At 35.2% G+C, this 17,862-nt stretch overlaps 1 protein-coding gene across 1 annotated transcript in view; it reads left to right on the forward strand.

Moving 5' to 3' along the window:
• Positions 1 to 215: 215 nt before the first annotated feature.
• Positions 216 to 17,862, forward strand: part of LOC113518992 (E3 ubiquitin-protein ligase RNF19B-like) — an 87,920-nt gene continuing 70,273 nt past the window's right edge. The window contains exon 1 of the mRNA XM_026904034.3: positions 216 to 829. Within this exon, the coding sequence (XP_026759835.2) occupies positions 697 to 829 (133 nt within the window). The 5' untranslated portion in view covers positions 216 to 696. The remainder of the gene's footprint in view (positions 830 to 17,862) is intronic.

Here is a 17,862-nt window from a genome sequence, read left to right on the forward strand (position 1 = left end):
ATTATACCAAGGATAATGGACTTCTTATAACTACTACCTCTTGTGACACTTATAAAGTAAAGATATTTCGTCTTTGTCCTACAAGCAGCAATAACACTCTAATTCAAGCCATTTACGGAGTCCATTATTTCAGTAGAATCATTTTGTTTCTTTTAGCAACTTTTAGTCGAGTTGTTAGCACTATACATTTTTTTAATGTGGTCACATTACAGCCATTTTGACAGCTGTTGTCTGACTTTTTCCTTTCGTCGGTCGTTCTGTTTAATTTTATTTTGGTAAAATACTTAGCATTACTATTTTTACCATTGTAACGTACGGTCGTTAAAATTGTTAAATTAAATATTTAACGAATAATATTATTATCGTGATACGCTTTCCGGCTTAAGCGAATTATCTCAGTTAAACAATGAGAGGACGGATTCGATAACAGCTTTTCTTCCCCACCTGAAACTGCATCTGCGGTAAAGCGGCCGCGACCACGTACATTCCATCTGACCATCGGTACTTTCTCTCTGATGCGTTGCGGGTCGGTTATTACTCAACACACCGTTGTGAGGTCTTGTGAGCAAATCGCCAATGTATCATAGCGGTAATCTACAATCTGCAGAAGTAATGTCGGTCGTGTGATCGTATTTGTATAGACTCGTATAGCTAGAACGATGTTTAGTGTGTAATGTGTAAAAGTTGATTGTTGTGATGGTGGAACGCGAAGGGATGCGGCGCGGAAGCGGCGGTGGTTGCGGTTGGGGCGGCGGCCTGCTAGGCCGCTGGTCCATACGACGCTTACTCCTCGACAGTCCTCTCGTCGGCAGGAGGTTCGCCCACTCAGGTACTAGCACTTGTAACATTATCAACAGTTGCTTGTATGAATATATGTAGTGAGATCCAAACTGCACACATTTGCACATATTTTATCAGGTCAAGTATTCAACCTTTATGCAATTAAATTAATATTTTATATAGGTATATTAAAAAGGATATATATAGGCCTGAGTAGTTGTTAAACAAATGCATATTTTTATCTCAAATCACAACCATTACTTTACATTATTCTTCAAGTTATAATGGCATAGCAAAAAACATTGAGACTTAAATATATTTAATTAAATTTTGTTTCCTATTTATTATTTTACTACAATTAATCTTTAGAGACTAAAGTGGAATAGACCCATACATGAAGTGTCATTTGTATTAATCAATTATTATTATCACATTGGGCTAGTTCTTTGGAACATGTCCAGTTTGTTTGGCCATGTTGTTGTATCTGTGGGTCATATATCCTTATCAAAGACATCACTGGTATTTTGTTGACTGTTTCTCATAATTTTTTTTTTTTTACCTTATATTGAGGTCTATCTTAAAAGATGCTCAGGAAGTATTTACAAATGGATTAGACATTGAAAGGGTTTGAGGCACACATTTATATTGAGTAAAGTAAATCCTGAAGGGTTTATCTTTTCATTAGGTGTCATTTATACACATCAGTATCCTTGCCAAAGGTTTAATGTGAGAATTTATTTTGAATGCTTAAATTCCTATGTCTTAATCTGTCATTACTCTCAATATTTTAGAGTGGAATCATTTATTTCTATGTTTAAGCTTGCTACCATATTTCACACTTGAATACTGTAGACCCGTTATTGTATCAGAATGCAATTGTATCAGAGCAGATTATTTCCTTATTTACAAAAACATCAAACTTCTCCTATTTTTCAACCTATTTTAGCTGTTTGAACTGTTTTGTCTCTTTCTTTTGTGCAAAATTTTTAGTTTGAATGAAAATGACAGAACAGTGTAATAGTTAAAATAGGCTAGGAGGTTTTAGTTTTTATAATTTTGTCTATAATGGTCCAAATTTAAAGTAAATTTGACCTATTGCATTCCATAAAAACACTCTGTATTATGAAAAATAAAATTGTATAGTAATTATGTATTTTTCTAAAATATTATCTTTTTATATCTTTTATGAAGCCTGGAATATTTTACATTTATTTGTTGTCTTTCTCAATTGTAAGCTTCCAGTATGTAATGAGGCTTCATGAAATATTTATGATCATTCCCAATTGTGATACATTGAGGCAATATGGAACAGATGGTATCCAATCACAGAGGTCAATGCTGCCAACCTTTGCCCATTGTGTGAATTAAATTTTGCAGTTTTACATTAACATCACAGATATAGTTGAGTGTAATGTACTTTAAGCATATTTACTATACTCAAATTTGGATATTTTTATTTTAAAATAGTGTTATCATTATTTTGTTTTAACCTCATATGTATACACTTTGAAATTACCTTTACTTTTTAATTTTAGTGGATTTTTCATGTGGAAACGAAATAACTATATATATGTAGGAATGTGTAAAACCCTTATTTATAAAAACTAAAACTTCCTACAAACCAATTTTATTTATTACTCTGTTTTGCCACTTTCAATTAAACTGATTCAATTAAATTAAACTGATTTAGCACAAAAGAAAGGAACAAAATAGTTCAATAGCTAAAATAGGTTTATTAGAGAGGTTTGACATTTTTATGTATAAGGAGATTGATATTTGAAGTTTATATAATTACAATCTTAAACATAGTCTCTAAACATCCAAAATGTTCATCCAAAGGCTACTAATACCCATTACTTACAATCCCTTCTCCATCCCATAACCTATACCGTCAATATTTACTGGTGACTCCACTAATGAGAGATGAGAGTTAAAAATAAAATTATTTGGTCAATTGTCACAAATTCAGCAGAAATAAATCATGGTGGTTTGTGACTAGGAGGAGGAGGAAGTCTGTCTGATAGGGTAGGGTATATTGCTAACAAAGGGGCTATTACTAAAATCTCTTTTCCCAAGCTAGGAGAGCTATTAGGAACTTAGTGTGTAAATATTATTATCATAGAATGAGGAACTGTTGATATTGCATCAGCAAACAAACGGTACTGATGTAACATAACATGATAAATCAGTAGTTGCTGCAAATACAATGCTTGCTACTTACGGTATTTCTATTGAAAATAAAATAACAGAATTCTTATCATTTCACAATATTGAGTCACCATTACCTACTTATGAAGTTTACATCTGTTATATCACCTTTTGCAACTTATGGTGGTTTTCTTGGGTCATGGTTACTACTATAATACTCATGTTTGCAGCATACTGATCACTAGTGCGAATCATCTAAATGTCTTTGTATTTTGCAAGTAATCATATTACATAAAAGGTGTTTGATCCACCAGATTTCAAGTTGCTGTCTCATAGGAAAAATCTTTTAATTTAACAAGGTTTTTTTTTTTTCAAATTTGATTCTTTTATAAGAATTATGCTCATATATTGTATCTGATAACATATTTATATATATATATATATATTTAGAGGGTTTGGTATTATACACACTATACTTCCTTCCTCAAAGGAGTGGGGGGGGGGGGGGAGAGATTGTTACTAATGGGGACTATCAGCCCCAATTATAAGCAATATACCCTATCAGGTTAACCTCTCTGTGGTATTCATCATGATGAGTTAACTGACCTGCCTTTTCATTCTCATTTACCATCCCTCACTGGTGCCTCGCTGGTGTACACTATTAGCGCAGGTGAGGTTGCCATTCTATTATCGCCCATTAAGATCTTCTTCTCTTTAAAGGAAATTTGTTAAGATCCCTTCAACCTTTACTGTTGTGTGTTTAGCTTCATTAGCGTATTTCAGTGAAATAGGAGGTGAATAACAAGTTACGTGAGATATTCTGTGAACTCGACTTTCAATACAGAGGTTTGAAGGAAACCATTTAAGCTCATGTAATTAATTGCGGATCGCAGTCATGTTCATAGGCTTCCTAGACTACGGTAACTGCTTACCATGAGGTAAGCCGTTCGTCACCTCAGTGGTATAAAATATGTTGCAAAAGGTTCATAAGCTTCGAATCCAATACGGAAGAATGTACGGGTCACAGTGAAAAATAATATTCTTTAGAACAACAATATATGAATGAATAAATATATATGTGGCCAGACTTTCATTTACATCATGGCCACAAAGAAGTCTCAATAAAGAATCCCTTAAAACAAGAGTCATAATCAAAATCGGTGAAAATATCGCGTATCATACATACAGTCCAATTGAGTTTCGAGAATGTTTTCCGACTCTACTTTTTAAAGTCGGTTGAAATTGATTGCAATCAGTTGATTGCAATTGCCGTAATTTTCGGGATATCCTTCCCTTGCACTGAAGTATCTTGCTATGTTTTGTTCCCATAGTTTCTTCTTTCTACTTCCTGTAGATTTAAAGAAGTAGAAGTCACCTTGTATTTTTACTACACAGTGACAAAACTTTTTTTATGCAATTGAAAATGGCGAACGAGTATACGGCCCACCTGATGGAAAATGGTAACGCCAATAGACATGTGCAGAACAGAGTATACTGTTTCGCCCATGATACCTCCCATGCGTTGCCTTTCCTGAGGACTCAGGTATTATTCCTCTGTACCCTGTAAATTCAATGTCATATTCTACCCTTCAAACCAAAACAGCCATGCAAACACTACTGTTTCGGGGGAAAAGGGATTGTTAGTAATGGAGATTGAGAATACCATTGCTAGCAATATACCCAACCAGGTCGACCTCCTCGCGGTTCCCCCTGGAAACTATCATGGTTAATTCCTGATGAATTCATCATGATGGGCTAACTGGCCTGTTTTCATTCTCATCTATCACCCTTCACTGGTGCTCCGCCAGCGTATCCCGTTAGCGCAGGCGGGGCTACCATGCCATTTTCACCCATCAAAAAAAAAAACACTACTGCCTCACGGTAGAAACATGAATGGGACAGAGATGCCGAAGCAAATGACGTTTCTCGTAATAAATGGTCACTACTTATTAACACTAACGAGTTGTATGAGAAAATGTGGTATGATTAAGGTCGAGTAACGTGATAATTATGCGATGTTTATTCTTATAATTTTATTACTGCCACTTATAATCAAGGTGGCGGTGATTGGAGTAATAAATTATATGTATCATTAACGTGACCATACGTCCCGCTTTGGGCGGGACAGTCCCGATTATAGGCGGTCTGTCCCCGATGTCCCCAGCGAGACCGATATGGTCCCACTTTTGCAAACAGACCAAACAGTAATTTAAAATGTACTTTTTTCGCTCGAGATGCGTGGTACGGCGCCTTTTAGCTAAAGCTATTTTGATTACGAAGATAAATATAAATCAATCGTGTACTAAATTTCACACTTATCTAAAAACAAGACTTGATATTTTAAAACAAATTTTTTTAGCCGATAAATACAATACAGAAGTCACGCCAATACTAGGGCTTAGTAAGCCGTATCTACTTAACTATTTTGTGTGTTTTGATTGTTTTATGTTATTCTACCAGAGGGAGACTTTGTACAAAAGTCGATTGCTTGGGCACCTCTGTCCCATTCGTATTTCAACCGTGAAGCAGTTGTGTTTGCATGGCTGTGTTTCGGTTTCAAGGGTGGGATGTGGCGTGAATTTACTGGGTACAGAGGAATAACATCTGAGTCCTCAGAAATGGCAACGCATGGGGGTTATCATGCGCGAAACAGTATAGTTTGTTGTCCATGGTGCTGTTCATGTCTATAGGCGACGGTTACCACTTTCCATCAGGTGGGCCGTCAGCTTGTTTGCCATTCTAAATTGTATTAAAAAAAAACTAAAAATAAAAAAATTGTAAAACAATAAAAAACTTTTTTGTATTATATAATCCCGTAGATGTCTCGCTCTAGTAATAAATAAATGGTTCAGTATCATCCTATTTTTTTTTTGCTGACTGCGCAAGAACTATGTTTTTTTATAAAATAAATGAATTTAATTGAAAATAAAATACACTACTTTTCAACACCATCCAATAAATATATTCCCAAGTCTCTGAACAGGATGATTTTGCTTAGTAAGTTTCGACACTATATAGAGAGAGAAGGGAGTAGAATTGTGTTCAATTATGGAAACGCATTTATCTCCTTTAATCGGATTTACAAACATAGCTTCGATAATTAGATTGGATTATTTATATATAGATATAAATAATAGCCACTAATAGTATACGGCTACGTAACCTCTGTACTTTACGCAGTTGTGTTTCATATTACTATTTACATAGGTTACTTGCAACACACAAAACCCGAATGTACATACATTTATATGTTATTAAGATTGTGTTTTATAATAAAACCAACTTGAATTCTAACAAATTCAATTATTGTATTGTAAAAATTTTTATTGTATATTTACATAGGAGACATTAAAAAGAGTTAATAGATAGATAGATAGATACTCTTTATTGTTTCCTCCCAAAGATTACAATAGTAAACTTATTATAAATATAAACAATTACAATTTATTCAATTTACTTTAATTTAAAAACTAAACTATGAAATAAATTTTGACACATTTCCTATTAAAATATGCCTTCAGATAAAGAATAATTTTCTAAATCGGTTTAAACGTGACGGAGTTATGAGGTAAGAATTAAGAATCTCCTTTATTTTAAAGCCGGTTGAAAAATACCTACCAAATTCATAGATTTGGTGTCATTTTTTTATTGGCATTCCTGTATGAAGTCGGGGTAGATAGCTAGTTTATAGTATTAGTAAGGATCGGTATGAGTGAGACCTTTTCAAGGCAATAATTTTTCTTTTTATATCTACGTATTGTAAAAGATTAATGACACGACTCTTCGGCCTCTCCACGAATTTTGTTAACGTCATACAACCTAAATTTGTCTCTTATTTTGCTAAGGTGATCATTCTCAATGACTGATGCTTACTTTCACGTCCATCCTTGGGTTTTTTAATAATTAATGTTGGTATTTCGAAAGAAATAACATAAAAAAAATTGCATTTGTATGTTTTTAGTAATTATTTCTGTAATAGCTAAGGGATTTAGTAGTTACGTAGGAATAGAAATAGCTATTTTCTCTCGCGGACCTTAAATATGTTTACCCCTTTATTCATAAAAACTAAGACATTCTACAAACCTATTTTTACTATAGAGTTTTGTCACTGTCTTTCAAATTGAGAAATTAGTGGCAAAAGAAAAGGACAAAACATTTCAATAGGTTTATGAGAGACTTGACGTTTTTATGAATAAGGGAAGGCACACAGAGGTAGATAAACATCCGTTTTCGTGTTTTTAATATTAGACAGGATAAAATTTCCAGTAATCATTGAAATATATTTGTCGACTATTGATCTCCAACATCGTCATTATGTATTCTAGTTGGATGAATAACAAATATTTATCGTGAACGTAACTGAATATTTGTGTTATTGGAGCTATATTCGGAATTTTGGATTGTTTAATTTGATCTGTTTCTAGAAATATCTTGCTGCTCGGTACAAATTACAATAAACATACATTGAGTATTTTAAAGAAATCTTGTTTGCTTTGAATATGCCTCGTTAGAGGTGAAACACGTGTCGCAAAAGATGCGTGAGCTAAATGGCAGTCGGAGATTGATGACTAATATGAATTTCTGGTAGTAATAGTGCCGGTCAATCTTCGAGTGTTGACAGTCACACACATCTAATGGTAACGGAATTAAATAAAATAATTCTAATTTAATAACAAGTATTTTGATTTTTCTACCTGATTGGTACAAAGCTACTAAATGGGTACCTCATTGATAGGTCAATACACCCTATCAGGTCGACTTCCACGCGGTTCCCCCTGGAAACGTCGTGGTTAATTCTAGTGGAATTCGTCTCGATGGGCTAGCTTACATGCTTTCATCCTCACCTATCATCTCTCACTGGTGTTACCTTTCCATTATCACCCATTAAAAAAAACCCATCGATAGGTCTCTATCTTTCAGATTGAAACTGACTTTCAATCACTCCATAGTCCTTTCCGAGTATATCATCATATCAGCTGTTACTGTCCACTCCTGAACATAGGCCTCCCTTAATTGTGGGGATTTTACCAGTAGTTGCCACGATTGGTAGGTGAGTTGGCAGTTAGATTTTTGCGATGTTTTAAGAGGGACGCTGTTCATCCTTCAACTATTAAGTTCTCTTAGTTGCCTCTTTCGACACCCATAAAAAAGGAAGGGGTGGCCCGTTCTATGCCAGATCCACACGGCACGCGGTCACTACCCGCGAATGTCAAAAGATTACCTTTTAATAATGAATCATACAATTTCAAATGCTAGCACAATTAATGCTACCTACACGGTGCACGTAAGTTATAAATGGAGGTAATTCCGTTTGTGATTCGCTTAACACTCCCGCAAGCATGAATCAAAGATTTATACGAAACCCAGATTGCTTTAAAGATTGCAAATAAAAATATAACCCTGATATCGTAAATGGATATAAGTTCTTGAGTCTTGCTTTTTTATACAATGAGGCAGTTATCATAGTCAAAGCGTGATGTTTATAATCAATCAATAAATACGCCCCCCAGATGAATGATAAATGAATCTGTCGATAGATACCTTTCCGTTAGTGTACGCATGAGAAAGATGAAGACGCCGGACGTATCTGTCTTGTTCTGTCTCATACATGCGGTAGAGATAACGTATCTATTTTTTTAATGCGTATACGCTGGCGGGGTACCAGTGAGGGATGATAGGTGACGATGAATGCAGGTCAGTCAGCCCATTGTGACGAATTTCATTAACCACGATGGTTTCCAGGGGAAACCGCGTGAAAGTCGACCGAACAAGGTGGGTGTGTTGATAGTAATGGGTCAGTTAAACCCCATTACTAACAATTCTTTTCCCTCTAACGTATCTTTTTTTTTATTTTATACAACTTAGAATGGCAAACAAGCTGATGGCCCACCTGATGGAAAGTGGTAACCGTCGCCTGTAGACATGAGCAGTAGCATGGACATAACAGAGTATACTGTTTCGCCCATGATACCCCCCATGCGTTGCCATTCCTGAGGACTCGGGTATTATTTCTCTGTACCCTGTAAATTCACTGTTATATTCTATCCTTCAAACCAAAACAGCCATGCAAACACAACTGCTTCACGGTAGAAACACGAATGGGACAGAGGAATCCAAGCAATCGACTTTTGTACAGTCTCCCTCTGGTAAAAGGTCTTGACCTGGGTTGGCTGCTGTTGCAGGCTCGTATCAGTGGGATGTCATTCGCATCGCGCGGCACAGTAGGTGCCCACGAATACAACATTTACTGAAATATGGAAATAAATATTATTAAGAGACTAAAGTTTCTGAAGTGAATAAATTGCTAAAATTATATTTATTTATTTATTTGTAATAAGAAAACAAAAATATGGAATATGGTATTAGATACTAAAGTTCCAGTTTGTAAAAATAATAATAACATACATACATACATACATATCTGTCATGCCTGTCTCCCATTAGAGTAGGCAGAAACAATGAAACGCCAAATGTTTCGATTCAAACAAACCTCTTTCGCTTCTTCCACATTCATCAATCTTTTCATACATGCTCGCCGGTTACGGGTACTTTTAATTTGGCCCTTCTTCAGCACGTCGCCTATTTGGTCAACATACGTCCGTCTAGGGCGGCCCCTACCAACATCTCCATTTATTCTTGCTCGATAAATCTCTTTCGTAATTCTTCTTTCATCCATCCTCTCCAAATGACCAAACCAACGCAACATTCCTTTTTCGATTTATAAAAATAATAACAATACGTAAAAAAAGTAAAACTAAATATACCATAGTTTTCATCCGATTTCCAATAACGAACCAAGGCCTTACTAATTACTCAACATTAGGTCAACCTACGTTTATAAAAATACCTAACAGCTGTTTAGAGGAAAAAATAACCTTCATGGTAAATAATGAGATTAATATTATTCGATATAATTATTATATTACTAACTAGCTGTATCCCGCGGCTTCGCCCATGGTCGTATTACGATATTGAATAGCCTATATCCTTCCACAATAAAGTGAGTTACATTAAAGTGAGTGCAAAAAGATTCTTTGGAATCCGACTCTTACTTCCAGGGGTTTACCATGAAATGAAAATTCGAATTTTCGGACTCTATTTCGTATTTTTATTCATAACCATATCTACTCAGTAAATAGAGCTTCACATAATGTTCTTCCTACATCCTACAAAAAAAGTCCAAAGGAACCATATTTTTGTATTTTTAATATTTTTAAACGGCATGTATCATGTAATTTTAACATCAATTTTGGTGTTTCGTTCGTACCCGAAATTTCGGAAAATATTTCATGGTTGGCCCTCTAATATTAGCGCGTTCGAATAAACAATTTCTTCCACTTTATATATTAGTATGTATTGTAAGAAGAGAAAGGCAGTAGCGTTCCTCTTAAAACATTAAAGTCTAACTGCGTTTGTCAACCCGCCTGCCAAGCGTGGCAACTACTGGCAAAACACCCCAAGGTATTCAGCAGTAATCAGTTAACTGTTGCTACTGTGATGACGTTGATTGCAAGAACAATACTGTATAATTTATAAATAAATGAATTTTTTTATATGTATAATTATGAATGAAGTATGTCAATATTGAAGTGTTTTTTTTTATGCAACTTAGAATGGCAAACAAGCTGACGGCCTACCTAATGGTAAGTGATAACCGTCGCCTATAGACATGAGCAATACCATGGACATAACAGAGTATACTGTTTCGCCCATGATACCACCCATGCGTTGCCATTCCTGAGGACTTAGGTGTTATTCCTTTGTACCCTGTAAATTCACTGCCATATCCCATCCTTCAAACTGAAATACAGCCATGCAAACAAAACTGCTTTCGGGGTAAAGAGATTGTTAGTAATGGATCAAATAGTCTCATTACTAGCAATATACGCTGTCAGGTTGACCTCCACGTGATTCTCCTTGGAAATCATCGTGGTTAATTCTAGTTGAATTCGTCAGGATGGGCTAACTAACTTGCTTTCATCCTCATCAGTCATTTATCACTAGTGCCCGGTCAGTGTATACCGATAGCGCAGAAGGGGTTACTATACCATTTTCACCCATTAAAAAAAACACAACTGCTTCATGGTAGAAACAGGAATAGGACAGAGGTACCCAAGCAAACGACTTTTGTACAAAGTCTCCCTCTGGTAAAAAGTGTATAATTAATAATACGCTAAATTTATACATAAATAAATATATAATGGAATTACAATAAATTAAATAATGAAACTTATTTCTGTTTGCATAGAATGTGGCGCGGAACATAATATTGTAATGTGTAATGTGTGCTCATTGCTAAGCCCACATAGTGTCATACTGTGTCTTGCTGACTAATTGCAATGTCCACATAGTGACTACAGCTTTCCGCTGACAGCATATTTATTTGTAATACTATATTTCGATCTCGGTTTACATTCTTATAAGTAGAGCATCTGTAATATAATATCGTTTGCGTGCCGTATCTTATAGGTATTCTTTTGTTTAAAACTGCAATGAGATCTTACGTAGGTATATTTTTTTTATAGGTGATAATGAAATAGTAAGTCTATCCGCGCTATCGGTATACACCGGTAGGGCACCAGTGAAGGATGATAGGTGAGGATGAAGTAGGTCAGTTAGCCCATCGTGACGAATTCAACAAGAATTGTTCACGATGGTTTCCAGGGGGAATCACGTGGAGGTCGACCTAATAAGATATATTGCTAGCAATGGGGCTGCCAAACTCCATTGCTAACAATCCCTTTCTCCCCACGTAGGTGTATTAGGTTGAAAGTATTTGAATTTAGAAGGCGGAAACGTTTATACAAGTATGCAAGTGAGTGTATTTTGCTTCGGAACAAACAGTATCGTTCTGAAAAAAAAAACTACAGATTTTATCATGACATAATTAATACGAAACCAACACGAAAGTATAGTCTCCCTCCCCCTCCCTTAATCGTGTAACATAGCCACAAAAATATGCAAGCGAATTGCTAATGTCTTACTTTTGGAAGTTGATTATTTTGTTGCTTTCTCTCTCTTTCTCTATCTCTCTCTCATTATTTGTCCACTTTATTACTGAAGGTCCTTGAAAGGTGTCTGTTGCCTCTCTTATGATACTTCTCCATTCCGCACGGTCTTCAGCCTCTCGCAGGGTAGCTGCAATTGATAGTCCCGTAACGGCGGTTACTTGGTCCGACCATCGACTAGGTGATCGTTGCTTTTTGTAATTTTGTTGCTATTATTATTTAATTGTTTAATCCTTTATTACACCAAAAACAAATTGACAATTAGAAAATTCAAGTGAAATATAGAAGCGTAAAATATAGATCGAAATATATAAATAAAGGTATAAAAGACGGTCTTATCGCTAGGGCAATCTCTTTAATTAGGTACAACAACTTATCAAGGTGGGGCAAATGTGTTTAGTAAGGATTAGCTGTATCCTGCGGCTTTTTCCGCGTAGAACAGAATATAAAGTATTCTATATGTACAGAAGAATAACATCTTAATCCTTAGGATCATGGGGGTATCATGGGTGAAACAGTATACTCTGTTATGTCCATGGCACTGTTTATGTCTATAGGCGACGGTTACCACTTTCCAACAAGTGGGCCGTCAGCTTGTTGCATATTTTTTTTTTAATATTTGTTTGTATAATATAACCTATCCATGTACCAAATTTCATTCTAATCCGTACAGTGTTTTTGCGCGAAGGAGTAACAAATATACGAATGTACGAGTATACATTTTCACAAACAAAAGTTTGTGAAAATGTATACTCAAAAGCTTAGTTTTTTTTTTTAATTTTTTTATTTTAATATTACATCGTACTATAACATTTAAATACATACATAGTCATAATAAATAATATGATATATTTTAATAATGTATTACCACTTGAGATTTGAATGATAAACGAAATGTGATATTATTATGTATATATTGAATTGAAATTACCGCGAAATACAAAAATAGCCTTTCTTATTAGAATTTACGTACAGCTATTAATATTAATGTATTATCCCAGTACTAATAAATTATCTTCTAAATTCTGAATAAAGATTCATGCTGTTGTTAGAATATTCTAAAAATATTTTCTAATCAGATTCCTTATGTTATTATTATGTACGTACATGAAATGTGGATAGCTATAGTAAGATAAAGCGGAAGAGTTTGTTTGAGTAAGTTTGTTTGGTTGAAAAATTTTATTGCATTTAATTTTTGCTGATTCTTGAGGAAGGTTATAGGGTATTAAATATCACGGTACAATTACACACAAAGCTGCGGTATGCAATTGGGTAATGAGGATATCATCATCTCAGCTATTATCCATCTATTGCTGAACATAGGCTTTCCCCATAGACTTTTTTTTAAAGGATGATAATGGTATGGTAACCCCGCCTGCGCTATCGGTAAACACTAACTGTTTTGCTTTCCCCCGTACGTACGGGGGAAAGCAAAACAGTTACCTCATCCTGACGAATTCAACTAGAATTGAACACGATGGTTTCCAAGGGGAACGATGTCGAGGTTGACCTGATAGGGTATATTGCTAGTAATGGGGCTATTTTGCTAATTTGCCCATTACTAACAATTCCTTTCTCCCCTCCCCAGAGATCGTCATAAAGAACTTTCTTGAGGCACTTGCATCCACTGACTCCCTACAATGCATTCGAGGTTGTTACTCCATCTAGTGGGGAATCGTCTTTCATTACGTTTGCCCTTGTAGAGTCAAGTTAAGAACCTTTCTTCCCAACTGGTTGTCGGTTTTTCGAGCTATGTAACCAGCCCATTACTTCAGCTTGCTTATCTTCCGGGCTATGTCAGTTGTGAGGATATACCTACACTATATGAATGTATCTTTTAGATGTTTATTTCCACTATTGTTGCCCACTCACAGCTTCTTAAGTCACTATGTTACGCTGAGTGAAAGAGATCTCTTTTAGAGTTTAATATCTCACTCACATTGTGTTCATTTCTGAGACGCTATTTCCCTAAACTTATCTCTTTAGTTACAATATACCCATACCAATATACCGTACCAGAGGGAGACTTTGTACAAAAGTCGTTTGCTTGGGTACCTCTGTCCCATCCGTGTTTCAACCGTAAAGCAAAAGTTGTGTTTGTATGGCTGTGTTTCGGTTTGAAGGGTGGGATACAGAGGAATAACACTTGAGTCTTCAGAAATGGCAACGAATGGGGGGTATCATGGGAATACAGTATACTCTGTTGTTTCCATAGTACTGCTCATGTCTATAGGCGACGGTTACCACTTTCCATCAGGTGGGCCGTCAGCTTGTACGCCATTCTAAGTATAAAAAAATTATTTTGATGCAGTGTTACATGGATAATATTAAACTTTCAAATAATTATATATATATATATATATATATATATATATATATATATATATATATATATATATATATATATATATATATATATATATATATATATATATATATATGCCCCAGTCATGATGAAATCCCGAGCGCAGCTAGTGTTTTGAACATTTACTAGTTTATTAAAACAACAATTGGTAAGAGAATAGTTGGTTTTTCTTTATATACTCGTATAAAGGCGAAGGATATGCCTGTTTAAAACGTCCACTATTACGTCTGTTATCGACGAAGGAAGAACACAAGGCTCCTCGGAGCATTTAACGATGCGTCCGTATCCTCCGCGGCGGGATGTGTATCGGTAATAAGTGTTCTTGTGTATAATCAATTATGTAAACGGATTACCGCCGCCTTTCATGATAGTTGTATATAGTAAGCCTTTTGCTTTTGTTCCTAGTTCCCACAATAAACAGGGTGCGATTTCACTGTTTTTATTTGTAATTGGTGAAAATGGAATTGTAACCCCGCCTGCGGGGGGGAAAGGGATTGTTAGTAATGAGGTTTAACAGGCCCATTGCTAGCAATACACCTTATCAGGTCGACCTCCACGCCGTTCCCCCTGGAAACCATAGTGATTATTTTTTGTTAAATTGGTCACTATGGGCCAACTGACCTGCCTTTATCCTCACCTATCATCCTTCACTGGTATCCCGTCAGCGTATACCGATGAAAAACTAGCGGGATACCAGTGATAGGTATCCCGGTAGTGTATACTGATATTTGATATTAGATGATATTTGAGTCTTCCATACTAACTTAATAGTTTTTAGACGCGCCTTGTTATTACGAAAGGCTTAATATTTAATAATATAACTTTATAGTTACTAGATGCTACTTTTTAGTAGTTAATATTTTAATAATATATTTTTTTTATTATTCTTTGTTTTATATTTTTTTGGGGAAAATGTTCAGTTTAACTGTTAGAATATTCCTAATAAAAGCACCAATAACAATTTCGATTTGATCCAACCTTATTTTTTAATAATTACTGGAACTGGGTATTAGCTCCCATTTTAGATATTTTTTATATTAATGCGCAAAATATAAATTCTAAAGCATTTTTATACGTAGGCGCCCTCCGCCTACAGCCTCATCGTCACATAAGAGGCCTCTCGTCTCGAATTAAAAATTTATGTAACCTTAAAAAACAGGCCAAGAGAGCATTCCGCACCGTATTTAAAGTGTTTATTGTTGAATTAATTTCTAAAATTTGCGTGACATATTATTGAATTAATTAATTACCGTAACTTCACTTCCGTCAATTCGTTATCTTGCATTCCTGTGAAAATTTAGGAAAATTCCATCTTGTACTAAGGACTCCAGCATAAAAGAATCCTATACCTATTCAAATGTTTGTGTTTTTATTTTATATTACTATTAAGTATACGGCCCATCTGATGGTAAATGTATGCAACATTACGAGTGTCACTTGCTTAATATTGATCCTTAAGAAACCATGCCTTTTTTTAAGACTTCGCTGTAATCACTAGGTTAGTACTATAAAGGAACAACAAAATGATTAATGACACTGATTCATTGACCGTTATCCATACAAAAATAGTATGTACTAATTATATAAGTTTATTTTTAGTGTGGGCATGGGGTTTTAAAAACAGTGCATATGTACTCTTGACATGTTTTTTTATGCAACTTAGAATGGCTAACAAGCTGACGGTCCACCTGATGGAAAGTGGTAACCGTCGCCAATAAACATGAGCAGTACCATGGACATAACAGAGTATTTAGGCTGTTGCCATTCCTGAGGATTTAGGTGTCTTGATATGTCTTTGCCTATAACTGAAATCTTCGCTCATGATGCTAGGATGGAAACCAGACAATTTTGGGATAGCCATGCCCCAACCTGCCCCCCTTTAAATACACCTATGCTTAACTTACAGGTTCTTTGAATAATCATTTCCTTGGTAATATTAAATTTACATCTTAATATTATTTAGAAATAGACAATGGCGCTTCTGAATCGACCCCATTATTACTTGTCGTAAACAAACTTTGGCAAGAGGTAAACCAATTTACGTATTCCACTCCAACACTACATATTTACCTGTTTCTTTTCCTTAATTTGGAATGTTTTTGCGCAGATAGTAATCTTGAGGCAGAAATTTAGCAGGCCCTTTATATATCTTAAGTTTTGCTACGTCTTTGAGTAAATTATTACACAAACGTTTAATATCGCTGTGTATTTGAGATGGATTATCTGTTATTACGTTTGTTAGTACCTACTCAATTAATCCGACTTTCACGTTTGCATAACCAAATGCGTAGAGAGATAAGACCGGGTCTTGAATTTTGTTTAGAATACGCAATATTTTTATCTTAAGTATTGTGGGCGAAAGGACTGTACTAGGTATGGAAACATGGTGTCTTTAGAAAGGTAATATATTATTAAGAAATATATATACAAAACAAAAAATAGAAAATGAAGTGGACAAAACAAAATATGACAATTATTTCACACAGTCAAACTTATTTTTAATATATAGAAAAGAGAACCCAAATAGGTGGGTTGTGCACAATATTATATTTACTACATTATTTTTAAGGCACACCTAAAGTGACGGTGAAATTAGAACCTATTAGTCGGCTAAATAGTAAACCGCCAGCACATTTTTAAAACTTAATTTTGTATCCAAGAGAAGTCGCAATTTATTAGCTATTAATTCGTAAAACAAGTTCGTAACACAAATTAATTGAGCTCTATTATGGAGTTTGGGTATGAATTACGGTCATATAATAATATATTATTATACTACTACCTGTTGTGGATACTCGCTTTGCGTTTATGGGCTTCCGGTTTTTATTCTGGATTAAGTTAATTTGCATGGGAAATTTAAATTGGTTCAGCTCTAGATGTGTTGGGATGTGTCATCCGTTTATTTTCTTATTCCTTTATTATACTGTGCAGAATTTTAAAGGTTGTTAGACCAGAAAAATATTTTGTGGCATTTTTGTGCTGTGATTAATTTATATATTTTAATTAAGTACCTTGATTTGTCTTGTCTATCTAGACATGCCGGTAATATTCCCCATCAGGTTTTTTTTTAATAGGTGAAAATAGTATGGTAAACCCCGCCTACGCTAACGGGATACGCTGGCGGAGCACCAGTGAAGGGTGATAGATGAGAATGAAAACAGGTCAGTTAGCCTATCATGACGAATTCATCAGGAATTAACAATGATAGTTTCCAGGGGGTACCGCGAGGAGGTCGACCTGGTTGGGTATATTGTTAGCAATGGGATTCTTAGTCTCCATTACTATATTAGTCCCCCCCCCCCTCCCCATCAGGTTGACCTCCACCACGTTGTTCCCTCTGAAAACTATTGTGCTTAATTCTTGTTGAATTCATCATGATTGGTCAACTGACTTGCTTTTATCAGTGAGCAATGATAGATGAGCTATTATTGCTTACTGGTGCCTTGCCAGCATATATCGATAGCGTAGGCGGGGTTACTATTCTATTATCATCCGTTAAAAAAAAAACCACCTAGACATTAATTATTCTTGAATTCGTTGCAATGGGCCGACTAACCTGCT

Source organism: Galleria mellonella, unplaced genomic scaffold (assembly GCF_026898425.1).
Source record: "Galleria mellonella isolate WM207_F2 unplaced genomic scaffold, CSIRO_AGI_GalMel_v1 utg44, whole genome shotgun sequence".
In the NCBI taxonomy this organism is placed as follows: Eukaryota; Metazoa; Arthropoda; class Insecta; order Lepidoptera; family Pyralidae; genus Galleria; species Galleria mellonella.